Genomic DNA, 12470 nt, shown 5'->3' with positions numbered 1-12470 from the left:
TATTAGATTTTTTATTCAAAGTTGGTTTTAGTGTTTGAGTTGATTGTGGTTATAAAGAGGGAATTTTTGTAAAAGGTAATCAAATGAGATCACTCATATATAATTTAGTAAGGGTAACTTCATATAGGTCTTACTCTAGAGTGTCTTATCGTGTGCCTCATTTTATTTCTCTCACTATTGATCTAGAAAGAAGTAATTATTCTATTATTTGTAAAAAAAAAAATATTGAGCAGACAAGTGTAGACTTCTGTAGAGTGTAGGTACTATGGGAGAACAAATAAAAATAGGACAAAACTTATATGCATTTCTTTATATGCTGTTTTTCCTGTTCCTCTCACAAAAAGGTAGTTATTTATATTTTTTAATTAAAAAAGAAAAAGAAAAATGTTTTTAAATAAAAATAACTTCCCTCAATGTATCTAGCACAGTAAAAACTGTGTATATGAAACTGTACATAAGTTTGGTCCATAAAAATATTCCTAATAAAATAATCTTAATCGTCTTTTTATTTTACTAAATATGTAAAATCTTATCCTTATTTAAATTTTTCTCAATTTTAGCAACAACCAACTTTTTTTTTCCACTCAATTCTACTCTATATATATATATATGGGGAGGGATCAAATTACACCGGTGTAACATTTGGGTAATGTTACACCGCTCAATAATGCTTTAACGAATACAAATTTTACAAAATCTACCGTTTAATTGAAAGTGTATATTGTATAGATCATCTATGTTAAGTTTTATAAAAATCTAAAATCGTTTGATATGTTATTGAGATAGATCAAGATTAACGGTATTCGATAAAAGCGCATAAACCATTAATCTTGACCGGTCTCAATAACATTTCAAACGATTTTAGATTTTTGTAAAACTTAACATGGATGATTTATACGATATAAATTTTCAATCCAACCGTGAATTTTGTAAAATTTGTATTCGTTAAAGTGTTATTGAGCGGTGTAACATTACTCAAATGTTACACCGGTGTAATTTGATCCCTCCCCTATATATATATATATATATATACTCTTTTTGAATAAAACTGAATTTCATTAAAATACCAAGTCCATGGAAAAAATAGGTACAATAAAGAGGTGTATGTCATCAATCGATACACGATTGGGCTCAATATGGGTAATTTGGGTCAAAGCATGTGCAGCCTTATTGACAGAGCATTTTATATGTGAACAAAATTAAGACCCTAAAACTAAAATTATTGCAAATTATGCCCTAAATCCCATTTCTCATATAACTCCTTGCTTCACGTCCGTCAATAAGTTTACGGATCACAAGGAGACAATCACTCTCAAAGGAAACCCCCCGGAAGCAGCAACTGATGGCTAAGTGAACGGTGTTGTATAAGGCCATGGCCTCTACCGTCGTCTGCTCTGCAAACCATGGAAGATCCAAAGTTGAAGAAAGTGAAAAGTGTTCTTTTATGGTGGTGACGTGGAAGAAAATGAAGAATTGGATAATGGGTTTTACACATTTCTGGATTTTAAATTTGGTACGTCCTAGTAATTTGAGCGAGTTTTAGTTTTTGTCCCTGTAATTTGCCAAGTCAACACCCTCTGAACTCGTGGCATTGGTCTAGTTAGCATATTCTGGCGATGTTAGCATTTTTGCGTGACATGGCCACATTAAGTACTAAAACCAAAGTAATTTGAAATTCAAGGGGCAAAATGGAAGGATTTTTTTACAAGGAATAAACACAAATTCGCTAACTTTTCAGAGATCAAAAGCACATTTTTATCCATTTTTTAATATAGAGATTAATTTTTGCAACACAAAATGAGTTGTGTCGTTAATGAACTTAATTAACCACAAAATATATGTTGTTAACCACTTATTAAACATATATCTCATTAACAATTTTAACAATTCGAAGTGCAAATAGCCTTGGTGAATAAAAAATATGAAAAAAAGAATGATTATAAATAAGGAATAAATCTTACTGTGACAAAATTAAGTGAAATATGCGATGTCTTTTTACTCCCTTTTTTTCTCAAGTATAAATCTTAATGTCTCCTTCATTTTAACTACAGTTAATGTAAATAATTTTCTCCTCCATTTTTATCATCAAAACTCTATAGGAATTATTCCTTTATGATTAAAAACTAATTAAACTAAGCAGTGATGACACTATGAGAATATAATCTAATAATAGTATAGAAGCTCATTCAAACCCTATTTCAGTTTTCCAGCTTATATAATCCATATTTTATGAAAAAACTGATTAAGGCGTCGCTGTTTCAATTGAACCCAAACAAACCTTCCTATAGATAATACTTGTCACAACAAAATTTACATATAAATATTAGATTAATGTTTGTTTGCTCTATCGGTGGCCTTAAACATTTTGCCACTACAATATAAAACTATTTTTGTATAAAGTTATACACATACGAAATTGGATTCCATTGCAGTCCTTTAATTAAGGAAGAAAGCATAGAAAACAAGGGAATTGGAAGAAAAAAATGAATAGTCAATTGAGTATTACCACAATAGCTTTGTTGTTGTTATTATTATTATTAGCTTCCAATGTCACTGCTCAACCTGGAGTTTTCAATATAAGAAAATATGGTGCACCTAATGGAGATATAACCAATGTAAGATCTTTTTTAATCATTGTTATATTGACAGCAGAATGACAAAATATGACAGGTGATCAAAAATCTGCCATATAAATGCGTCACTGCAGTCTATGGTGCCACCTTTCGTTCACAAATTTTCTACGGTGGTTTTTCAAAAATCCGTTTGTCATTTGTTGATAGCGACACATTGACTGCCATTTAACAACATTCATTATAAAAAATGCAACCCTAATTTTTATATAAACAAAAACATATATGTATTTAGTACAAATTTAGGCTAGATACATATATACAACTTAATTAAAAATTTGTTTGTTTTTTCATATTCTCTCTTTATTTAACAATTTAGTACAAATTTGATTGTTTTTCATATTCTCTCGTTTTTCTTTTTGTAAAGGCTTTGAAGAGTGCTTGGAAAGATGCTTGTGCATCATCAAGTCCAAGTAAAGTTGTGGTTCCTAGTGGTTGGTACAAGTTGCAACAAATAGATCTTGAAGGACCATGTAATGCTCCAATTGAGGTTCGAGTTCATGGAAAAATTCTAGCACCAAAAAATCCTTACCACCTCAATGGACAAGATCAATGGGTTAGATTTCAATATATTAATTTCTTTACCTTATCTGGTAGAGGAACTTTTGATGGCCAAGGTGAAATGGCTTGGACGCAAAATGATTGTGGTAGAAATACAAATTGCAATAGGCATGCCATGGTAAGAGAAATACAATAATCATAATCTCTCATGTTAAAATTTATTTGATTTTTTATGGAAAATTTTATTTTGTATTAACTAATCTTTCTCTTCATTTTGTATGATTTTGGTTATCGATATTGTTCTTCCTTATGGAGGGGTTTCTAATTTTTTTCCCCACTTTTAGTTTCCATTGCGATGATGGGTTCTCCATAATTCTCCCAATTTTTCCCTAGTTATAATGTTTCAAAAATTGTGATTGTATAATTTCATTTTCTATTTTTCAATTGCACACAATTGTGATGCTTGTGAGAGTAAAATTTAAAATTGTAGAATAAAGGTACTAATAATGGGGAGAAATTGGGGAAAATATCGAGAAACCAATTGTTTCACATGGAAAATATGTTGGTAATCAAAATTATGTAGTTGGAATGTGGAAGGCCAAAATCATGAAATAGATGAACAAAATTAGATTACTCCCTTCAGTCACATAAATAAGCAAAAATTCATTTTTTAGTTTTTAGGTTCATTCAATAACTAATGTATCTGGTCTAAAGTCATTTAGTTAATTACTTTATAAAATCGTGTGAAATTTGAGTACTTATTCTCATAATTTTCATAATTGAAAAACTAATGACAATGCATTTCAATCAACTTAAGAAATTGTACTTTTGACAGAATTTCGGTTTTGCATTCCTCAACAATTCAATTATCCAAGACATAAACTCAAAAGACAGCAAATACTTTCACGCCAATGTTTTCGGGTGCAACAATGTAACATTTAGAAATTTCAACATCAATGCACCTGAAACTAGTCCAAACACCGATGGAATTCACATTGGAAGATCAACTAAAGTGCAAATCATCAACTCTAAAATTGGCACTGGTGATGATTGTATCTCTTTAGGAGATGGTAGCAGACAAATCACGATTCGAAACGTGACATGTGGTCCGGGACATGGTATTAGTGTTGGAAGTCTAGGAAGATATCCAAATGAAGAACCTGTTGTGGATCTTACTGTAAAAAATTGCACACTAAATAACACAGATAATGGTGTAAGGATCAAAACATGGCCTGGTACCTCAGTAGTTTCTATCGCATCTCATTTGCATTTTGAAGATATCATAATGGTTAATGTCACCAACCCGATTATTATTGATCAAGAGTATTGTCCATGGAACCAGTGCTCAAAAAAGGTATTTCTTCAACTAAAGGTCACTTTGCTTTTCAATTATTTATGGAATAAACACTATCAATTTCATCAATAAACATTAGAAATATAATTAGTCTTAAAAATATATAAAACTTATTGCTATAATCAGTAAAGTATATGAAAATGTCATGTTAGTAATAGCTAACATATTAATATCATATACTAACGTGACTTATGGATTAATAGTGTTTGGTTAAATATGTTTTTGGTCCCTTTAAATAACGCAACTTTTATTATTAGTCCTTTTAACATTTTCCTTCAAACTTTAGTCCTCTAAATTTTATGTTTTCAATTTTAGTCTCTGTCATTTTACAAAAGTTTACATAGCATATTCCAAATGATTTTTTTATGACATATCATTATAAAGACCTTAAAATATCATTAGATTAATACTTTAACTATTTAAAATTGCAAGTAAATAGTTAAACTATTAAACTAATGATATTTTAATTTCTTATCAATCAATCACATGTAATCAAATAAAATGCATTTTGAATATGCTACATGAACTTTTGTAAAAAAAATAAGGACTAAATATTTAATTTAGGGAATTAAAATTTGAAGAAATTTTTTAGAGGGACTATAAATTAAATTTGGTATACTATTTGGAGGGATTAAAAACATATTTAACTCAATTATGTTTGTATAGTTAACGGACAAAATTGGAAAGACGATAAATTTGCTTCTAATGAAGGTTTATTTTCTTCTTCAACTTTTACAGAGTCCATCACAAATTAAGATAAGAAAAGTGCTCTTCAAGAACATTAGAGGAACTTCTGCAACACAAGAAGGAGTGGCTTTGGTTTGTAGTCGTGGTGTGCCATGTGAAGCTATTGTACTTAGTGACATAGATTTAAGTTTCAATGGGTCTAAAGCAATTGCTAAATGTGCTAATGTAAAACCCACAATTCGAAGAAAAGCACCCATTTGTATGGTTCCACATGTATAGTTAGGGTCTCCTTCATTTTGACTACAAGTAGTGTAAATAATTTTCTCTTCCATTTTCATCATCAAACCTTTGTAGGAATTACTCCTTTAAGATGAGAAACTAAATTAAGCAGTGGTGACACTAATTAATTATCTTATGTTACTCACTCTATCATATCATAAATTTTTAGTTCTTTTGATTTCATATAAATTAAAAAATATAGTTAAGTATATGAGTTTTAATATTGTGGTGCAATGTCTGTGTAAAATCATTTTACACATGCGACCAACAATGTGTTGCCACATCATTTAATAAATGTGACATGTCATGCATTTTAAAACACATTACATCATATGTCAATATATTATTAGATGCATGTGTAAAATAAATTTATACTGATGATGTATATAAATTAAATTCTAAATTATTATTTTGTTGGTCAAGAATTAAATTCTAAAGTTATATGGTAAAAAAATTATGAGTTACTTTATAAAATTAGAATTTAATAGTACTATACAAAAGAAAAATTAAATGAATGGAATGATTAGTGAGTAATAAATAACAAAGAGTATACATGATATTAATTTTTTTAATGTTACTATAGTATATATCATTAAATGACTTATAATTTGAGAAATTTTTATTTAAAGTGACTTATAATTTAAAACGATCTTTAAAGTGAGTGATAATGTGAAACGAATGGGGTATTAAGTATTATTTTTCTTTTTCATCAAAGCTAGATTCTCATTTTCTCTTTTTCTATTGGAAACCTTTTTTTATAGGTTTGTTTGTTTCAAGTGATGTTTGTAAATTTTTGGGAATATAAGGATAGGAAATATGCATTCTTATTATGTATGTTATAAGTTCATTAAGTTTTTTTATTTTTATTTTTTGTTGATAGAAGAAATGACAAAGCCAATGAAAACTCACACACACAAAGTAGAGTGAACGGAGTTCGACCCTCGGTCCTGACGTCCGACACTAGCAATTTCGACATTTCAGTCAGTTGAGCTAGGATTTGTGGACAAGTTCATTAAGTTTTATTCTTAGTATTATAGAGAAGGCTAAAAAGGGTTGCTGCTTGTGTGCACTGCATTATACGGGTTATTTGGAAGGGTATAAATTATTAGATTTTTTATTCAAAGTTGGTTTTAGTGTTTGAGTTGATTGTGGTTATAAAGAGGGAATTTTTGTAAAAGGTAATCAAATGAGATCACTCATATATAATTTAGTAAGGGTAACTTCATATAGGTCTTACTCTAGAGTGTCTTATCGTGTGCCTCATTTTATTTCTCTCACTATTGATCTAGAAAGAAGTAATTATTCTATTATTTGTAAAAAAAAAATATTGAGCAGACAAGTGTAGACTTCTGTAGAGTGTAGGTACTATGGGAGAACAAATAAAAATAGGACAAAACTTATATGCATTTCTTTATATGCTGTTTTTCCTGTTCCTCTCACAAAAAGGTAGTTATTTATATTTTTTAATTAAAAAAGAAAAAGAAAAATGTTTTTAAATAAAAATAACTTCCCTCAATGTATCTAGCACAGTAAAAACTGTGTATATGAAACTGTACATAAGTTTGGTCCATAAAAATATTCCTAATAAAATAATCTTAATCGTCTTTTTATTTTACTAAATATGTAAAATCTTATCCTTATTTAAATTTTTCTCAATTTTAGCAACAACCAACTTTTTTTTTCCACTCAATTCTACTCTATATATATATATATGGGGAGGGATCAAATTACACCGGTGTAACATTTGGGTAATGTTACACCGCTCAATAATGCTTTAACGAATACAAATTTTACAAAATCTACCGTTTAATTGAAAGTGTATATTGTATAGATCATCTATGTTAAGTTTTATAAAAATCTAAAATCGTTTGATATGTTATTGAGATAGATCAAGATTAACGGTATTCGATAAAAGCGCATAAACCATTAATCTTGACCGGTCTCAATAACATTTCAAACGATTTTAGATTTTTGTAAAACTTAACATGGATGATTTATACGATATAAATTTTCAATCCAACCGTGAATTTTGTAAAATTTGTATTCGTTAAAGTGTTATTGAGCGGTGTAACATTACTCAAATGTTACACCGGTGTAATTTGATCCCTCCCCTATATATATATATATATATATATATATATACTCTTTTTGAATAAAACTGAATTTCATTAAAATACCAAGTCCATGGAAAAAATAGGTACAATAAAGAGGTGTATGTCATCAATCGATACACGATTGGGCTCAATATGGGTAATTTGGGTCAAAGCATGTGCAGCCTTATTGACAGAGCATTTTATATGTGAACAAAATTAAGACCCTAAAACTAAAATTATTGCAAATTATGCCCTAAATCCCATTTCTCATATAACTCCTTGCTTCACGTCCGTCAATAAGTTTACGGATCACAAGGAGACAATCACTCTCAAAGGAAACCCCCCGGAAGCAGCAACTGATGGCTAAGTGAACGGTGTTGTATAAGGCCATGGCCTCTACCGTCGTCTGCTCTGCAAACCATGGAAGATCCAAAGTTGAAGAAAGTGAAAAGTGTTCTTTTATGGTGGTGACGTGGAAGAAAATGAAGAATTGGATAATGGGTTTTACACATTTCTGGATTTTAAATTTGGTACGTCCTAGTAATTTGAGCGAGTTTTAGTTTTTGTCCCTGTAATTTGCCAAGTCAACACCCTCTGAACTCGTGGCATTGGTCTAGTTAGCATATTCTGGCGATGTTAGCATTTTTGCGTGACATGGCCACATTAAGTACTAAAACCAAAGTAATTTGAAATTCAAGGGGCAAAATGGAAGGATTTTTTTACAAGGAATAAACACAAATTCGCTAACTTTTCAGAGATCAAAAGCACATTTTTATCCATTTTTTAATATAGAGATTAATTTTTGCAACACAAAATGAGTTGTGTCGTTAATGAACTTAATTAACCACAAAATATATGTTGTTAACCACTTATTAAACATATATCTCATTAACAATTTTAACAATTCGAAGTGCAAATAGCCTTGGTGAATAAAAAATATGAAAAAAAGAATGATTATAAATAAGGAATAAATCTTACTGTGACAAAATTAAGTGAAATATGCGATGTCTTTTTACTCCCTTTTTTTCTCAAGTATAAATCTTAATGTCTCCTTCATTTTAACTACAGTTAATGTAAATAATTTTCTCCTCCATTTTTATCATCAAAACTCTATAGGAATTATTCCTTTATGATTAAAAACTAATTAAACTAAGCAGTGATGACACTATGAGAATATAATCTAATAATAGTATAGAAGCTCATTCAAACCCTATTTCAGTTTTCCAGCTTATATAATCCATATTTTATGAAAAAACTGATTAAGGCGTCGCTGTTTCAATTGAACCCAAACAAACCTTCCTATAGATAATACTTGTCACAACAAAATTTACATATAAATATTAGATTAATGTTTGTTTGCTCTATCGGTGGCCTTAAACATTTTGCCACTACAATATAAAACTATTTTTGTATAAAGTTATACACATACGAAATTGGATTCCATTGCAGTCCTTTAATTAAGGAAGAAAGCATAGAAAACAAGGGAATTGGAAGAAAAAAATGAATAGTCAATTGAGTATTACCACAATAGCTTTGTTGTTGTTATTATTATTATTAGCTTCCAATGTCACTGCTCAACCTGGAGTTTTCAATATAAGAAAATATGGTGCACCTAATGGAGATATAACCAATGTAAGATCTTTTTTAATCATTGTTATATTGACAGCAGAATGACAAAATATGACAGGTGATCAAAAATCTGCCATATAAATGCGTCACTGCAGTCTATGGTGCCACCTTTCGTTCACAAATTTTCTACGGTGGTTTTTCAAAAATCCGTTTGTCATTTGTTGATAGCGACACATTGACTGCCATTTAACAACATTCATTATAAAAAATGCAACCCTAATTTTTATATAAACAAAAACATATATGTATTTAGTACAAATTTAGGCTAGATACATATATACAACTTAATTAAAAATTTGTTTGTTTTTTCATATTCTCTCTTTATTTAACAATTTAGTACAAATTTGTTTGTTTTTCATATTCTCTCGTTTTTCTTTTTGTAAAGGCTTTGAAGAGTGCTTGGAAAGATGCTTGTGCATCATCAAGTCCAAGTAAAGTTGTGGTTCCTAGTGGTTGGTACAAGTTGCAACAAATAGATCTTGAAGGACCATGTAATGCTCCAATTGAGGTTCGAGTTCATGGAAAAATTCTAGCACCAAAAAATCCTTACCACCTCAATGGACAAGATCAATGGGTTAGATTTCAATATATTAATTTCTTTACCTTATCTGGTAGAGGAACTTTTGATGGCCAAGGTGAAATGGCTTGGACGCAAAATGATTGTGGTAGAAATACAAATTGCAATAGGCATGCCATGGTAAGAGAAATACAATAATCATAATCTCTCATGTTAAAATTTATTTGATTTTTTATGGAAAATTTTATTTTGTATTAACTAATCTTTCTCTTCATTTTGTATGATTTTGGTTATCGATATTGTTCTTCCTTATGGAGGGGTTTCTAATTTTTTTCCCCACTTTTAGTTTCCATTGCGATGATGGGTTCTCCATAATTCTCCCAATTTTTCCCTAGTTATAATGTTTCAAAAATTGTGATTGTATAATTTCATTTTCTATTTTTCAATTGCACACAATTGTGATGCTTGTGAGAGTAAAATTTAAAATTGTAGAATAAAGGTACTAATAATGGGGAGAAATTGGGGAAAATATCGAGAAACCAATTGTTTCACATGGAAAATATGTTGGTAATCAAAATTATGTAGTTGGAATGTGGAAGGCCAAAATCATGAAATAGATGAACAAAATTAGATTACTCCCTTCAGTCACATAAATAAGCAAAAATTCATTTTTTAGTTTTTAGGTTCATTCAATAACTAATGTATCTGGTCTAAAGTCATTTAGTTAATTACTTTATAAAATCGTGTGAAATTTGAGTACTTATTCTCATAATTTTCATAATTGAAAAACTAATGACAATGCATTTCAATCAACTTAAGAAATTGTACTTTTGACAGAATTTCGGTTTTGCATTCCTCAACAATTCAATTATCCAAGACATAAACTCAAAAGACAGCAAATACTTTCACGCCAATGTTTTCGGGTGCAACAATGTAACATTTAGAAATTTCAACATCAATGCACCTGAAACTAGTCCAAACACCGATGGAATTCACATTGGAAGATCAACTAAAGTGCAAATCATCAACTCTAAAATTGGCACTGGTGATGATTGTATCTCTTTAGGAGATGGTAGCAGACAAATCACGATTCGAAACGTGACATGTGGTCCGGGACATGGTATTAGTGTTGGAAGTCTAGGAAGATATCCAAATGAAGAACCTGTTGTGGATCTTACTGTAAAAAATTGCACACTAAATAACACAGATAATGGTGTAAGGATCAAAACATGGCCTGGTACCTCAGTAGTTTCTATCGCATCTCATTTGCATTTTGAAGATATCATAATGGTTAATGTCACCAACCCGATTATTATTGATCAAGAGTATTGTCCATGGAACCAGTGCTCAAAAAAGGTATTTCTTCAACTAAAGGTCACTTTGCTTTTCAATTATTTATGGAATAAACACTATCAATTTCATCAATAAACATTAGAAATATAATTAGTCTTAAAAATATATAAAACTTATTGCTATAATCAGTAAAGTATATGAAAATGTCATGTTAGTAATAGCTAACATATTAATATCATATACTAACGTGACTTATGGATTAATAGTGTTTGGTTAAATATGTTTTTGGTCCCTTTAAATAACGCAACTTTTATTATTAGTCCTTTTAACATTTTCCTTCAAACTTTAGTCCTCTAAATTTTATGTTTTCAATTTTAGTCTCTGTCATTTTACAAAAGTTTACATAGCATATTCCAAATGATTTTTTTATGACATATCATTATAAAGACCTTAAAATATCATTAGATTAATACTTTAACTATTTAAAATTGCAAGTAAATAGTTAAACTATTAAACTAATGATATTTTAATTTCTTATCAATCAATCACATGTAATCAAATAAAATGCATTTTGAATATGCTACATGAACTTTTGTAAAAAAAATAAGGACTAAATATTTAATTTAGGGAATTAAAATTTGAAGAAATTTTTTAGAGGGACTATAAATTAAATTTGGTATACTATTTGGAGGGATTAAAAACATATTTAACTCAATTATGTTTGTATAGTTAACGGACAAAATTGGAAAGACGATAAATTTGCTTCTAATGAAGGTTTATTTTCTTCTTCAACTTTTACAGAGTCCATCACAAATTAAGATAAGAAAAGTGCTCTTCAAGAACATTAGAGGAACTTCTGCAACACAAGAAGGAGTGGCTTTGGTTTGTAGTCGTGGTGTGCCATGTGAAGCTATTGTACTTAGTGACATAGATTTAAGTTTCAATGGGTCTAAAGCAATTGCTAAATGTGCTAATGTAAAACCCACAATTCGAAGAAAAGCACCCATTTGTATGGTTCCACATGTATAGTTAGGGTCTCCTTCATTTTGACTACAAGTAGTGTAAATAATTTTCTCTTCCATTTTCATCATCAAACCTTTGTAGGAATTACTCCTTTAAGATGAGAAACTAAATTAAGCAGTGGTGACACTAATTAATTATCTTATGTTACTCACTCTATCATATCATAAATTTTTAGTTCTTTTGATTTCATATAAATTAAAAAATATAGTTAAGTATATGAGTTTTAATATTGTGGTGCAATGTCTGTGTAAAATCATTTTACACATGCGACCAACAATGTGTTGCCACATCATTTAATAAATGTGACATGTCATGCATTTTAAAACACATTACATCATATGTCAATATATTATTAGATGCATGTGTAAAATAAATTTATACTGATGATGTATATAAATTAAATTCTAAATTATTATTTTGTTGGTCAAGAATTAAATTCTAAAGTTATATGGTAAAAAAATTAT

At 29.4% G+C, this 12470-nt stretch overlaps 2 protein-coding genes across 2 annotated transcripts; both read left to right on the top strand.

Annotated features, from left to right (window-relative positions):
* Nucleotides 1–2483: 2483 nt before the first annotated feature.
* LOC123922433 (polygalacturonase-like) lies at nucleotides 2484–5555 on the top strand. The gene is made up of 4 exons (XM_045975149.1): nucleotides 2484–2615; nucleotides 2998–3309; nucleotides 3967–4485; nucleotides 5224–5555. Exons 1-4 carry the CDS (start codon nucleotides 2484–2486, stop codon nucleotides 5449–5451), a joined length of 1191 nt encoding a protein of 396 aa, XP_045831105.1. The 3' UTR covers nucleotides 5452–5555.
* Nucleotides 5556–9044: 3489 nt separating this feature from the next.
* On the top strand, nucleotides 9045–12120 carry LOC123922432 (polygalacturonase-like). The gene is made up of 4 exons (XM_045975148.1): nucleotides 9045–9176; nucleotides 9511–9870; nucleotides 10528–11046; nucleotides 11785–12120. Exons 1-4 carry the CDS (start codon nucleotides 9045–9047, stop codon nucleotides 12010–12012), a joined length of 1239 nt encoding a protein of 412 aa, XP_045831104.1. The 3' UTR covers nucleotides 12013–12120.
* Nucleotides 12121–12470: the final 350 nt, after the last annotated feature.

This window comes from Trifolium pratense, linkage group LG4, assembly GCF_020283565.1.
Source record: "Trifolium pratense cultivar HEN17-A07 linkage group LG4, ARS_RC_1.1, whole genome shotgun sequence".
In the NCBI taxonomy this organism is placed as follows: Eukaryota; Viridiplantae; Streptophyta; class Magnoliopsida; order Fabales; family Fabaceae; genus Trifolium; species Trifolium pratense.
Note: the sequence above shows the minus strand (reverse complement) of the source record. Positions and strands in the feature narration are given on the sequence as shown.

Bases quoted from the DNA above. Each gene is read 5' to 3' on its own strand.
- LOC123922433 (XM_045975149.1), top strand. From the start codon at position 2,484: ATGAATAGTCAATTGAGTATTACCACAATAGCTTTGTTGTTGTTATTA. The intron at 2,616-2,997 runs GTAAGATCTTTT...CTTTTTGTAAAG, and splicing joins CTAATGGAGATATAACCAAT to GCTTTGAAGAGTGCTTGGAA. The intron at 3,310-3,966 runs GTAAGAGAAATA...TACTTTTGACAG, and splicing joins ATTGCAATAGGCATGCCATG to AATTTCGGTTTTGCATTCCT.
- LOC123922432 (XM_045975148.1), top strand. From the start codon at position 9,045: ATGAATAGTCAATTGAGTATTACCACAATAGCTTTGTTGTTGTTATTA. The intron at 9,871-10,527 runs GTAAGAGAAATA...TACTTTTGACAG, and splicing joins ATTGCAATAGGCATGCCATG to AATTTCGGTTTTGCATTCCT. The intron at 11,047-11,784 runs GTATTTCTTCAA...CAACTTTTACAG, and splicing joins GGAACCAGTGCTCAAAAAAG to AGTCCATCACAAATTAAGAT.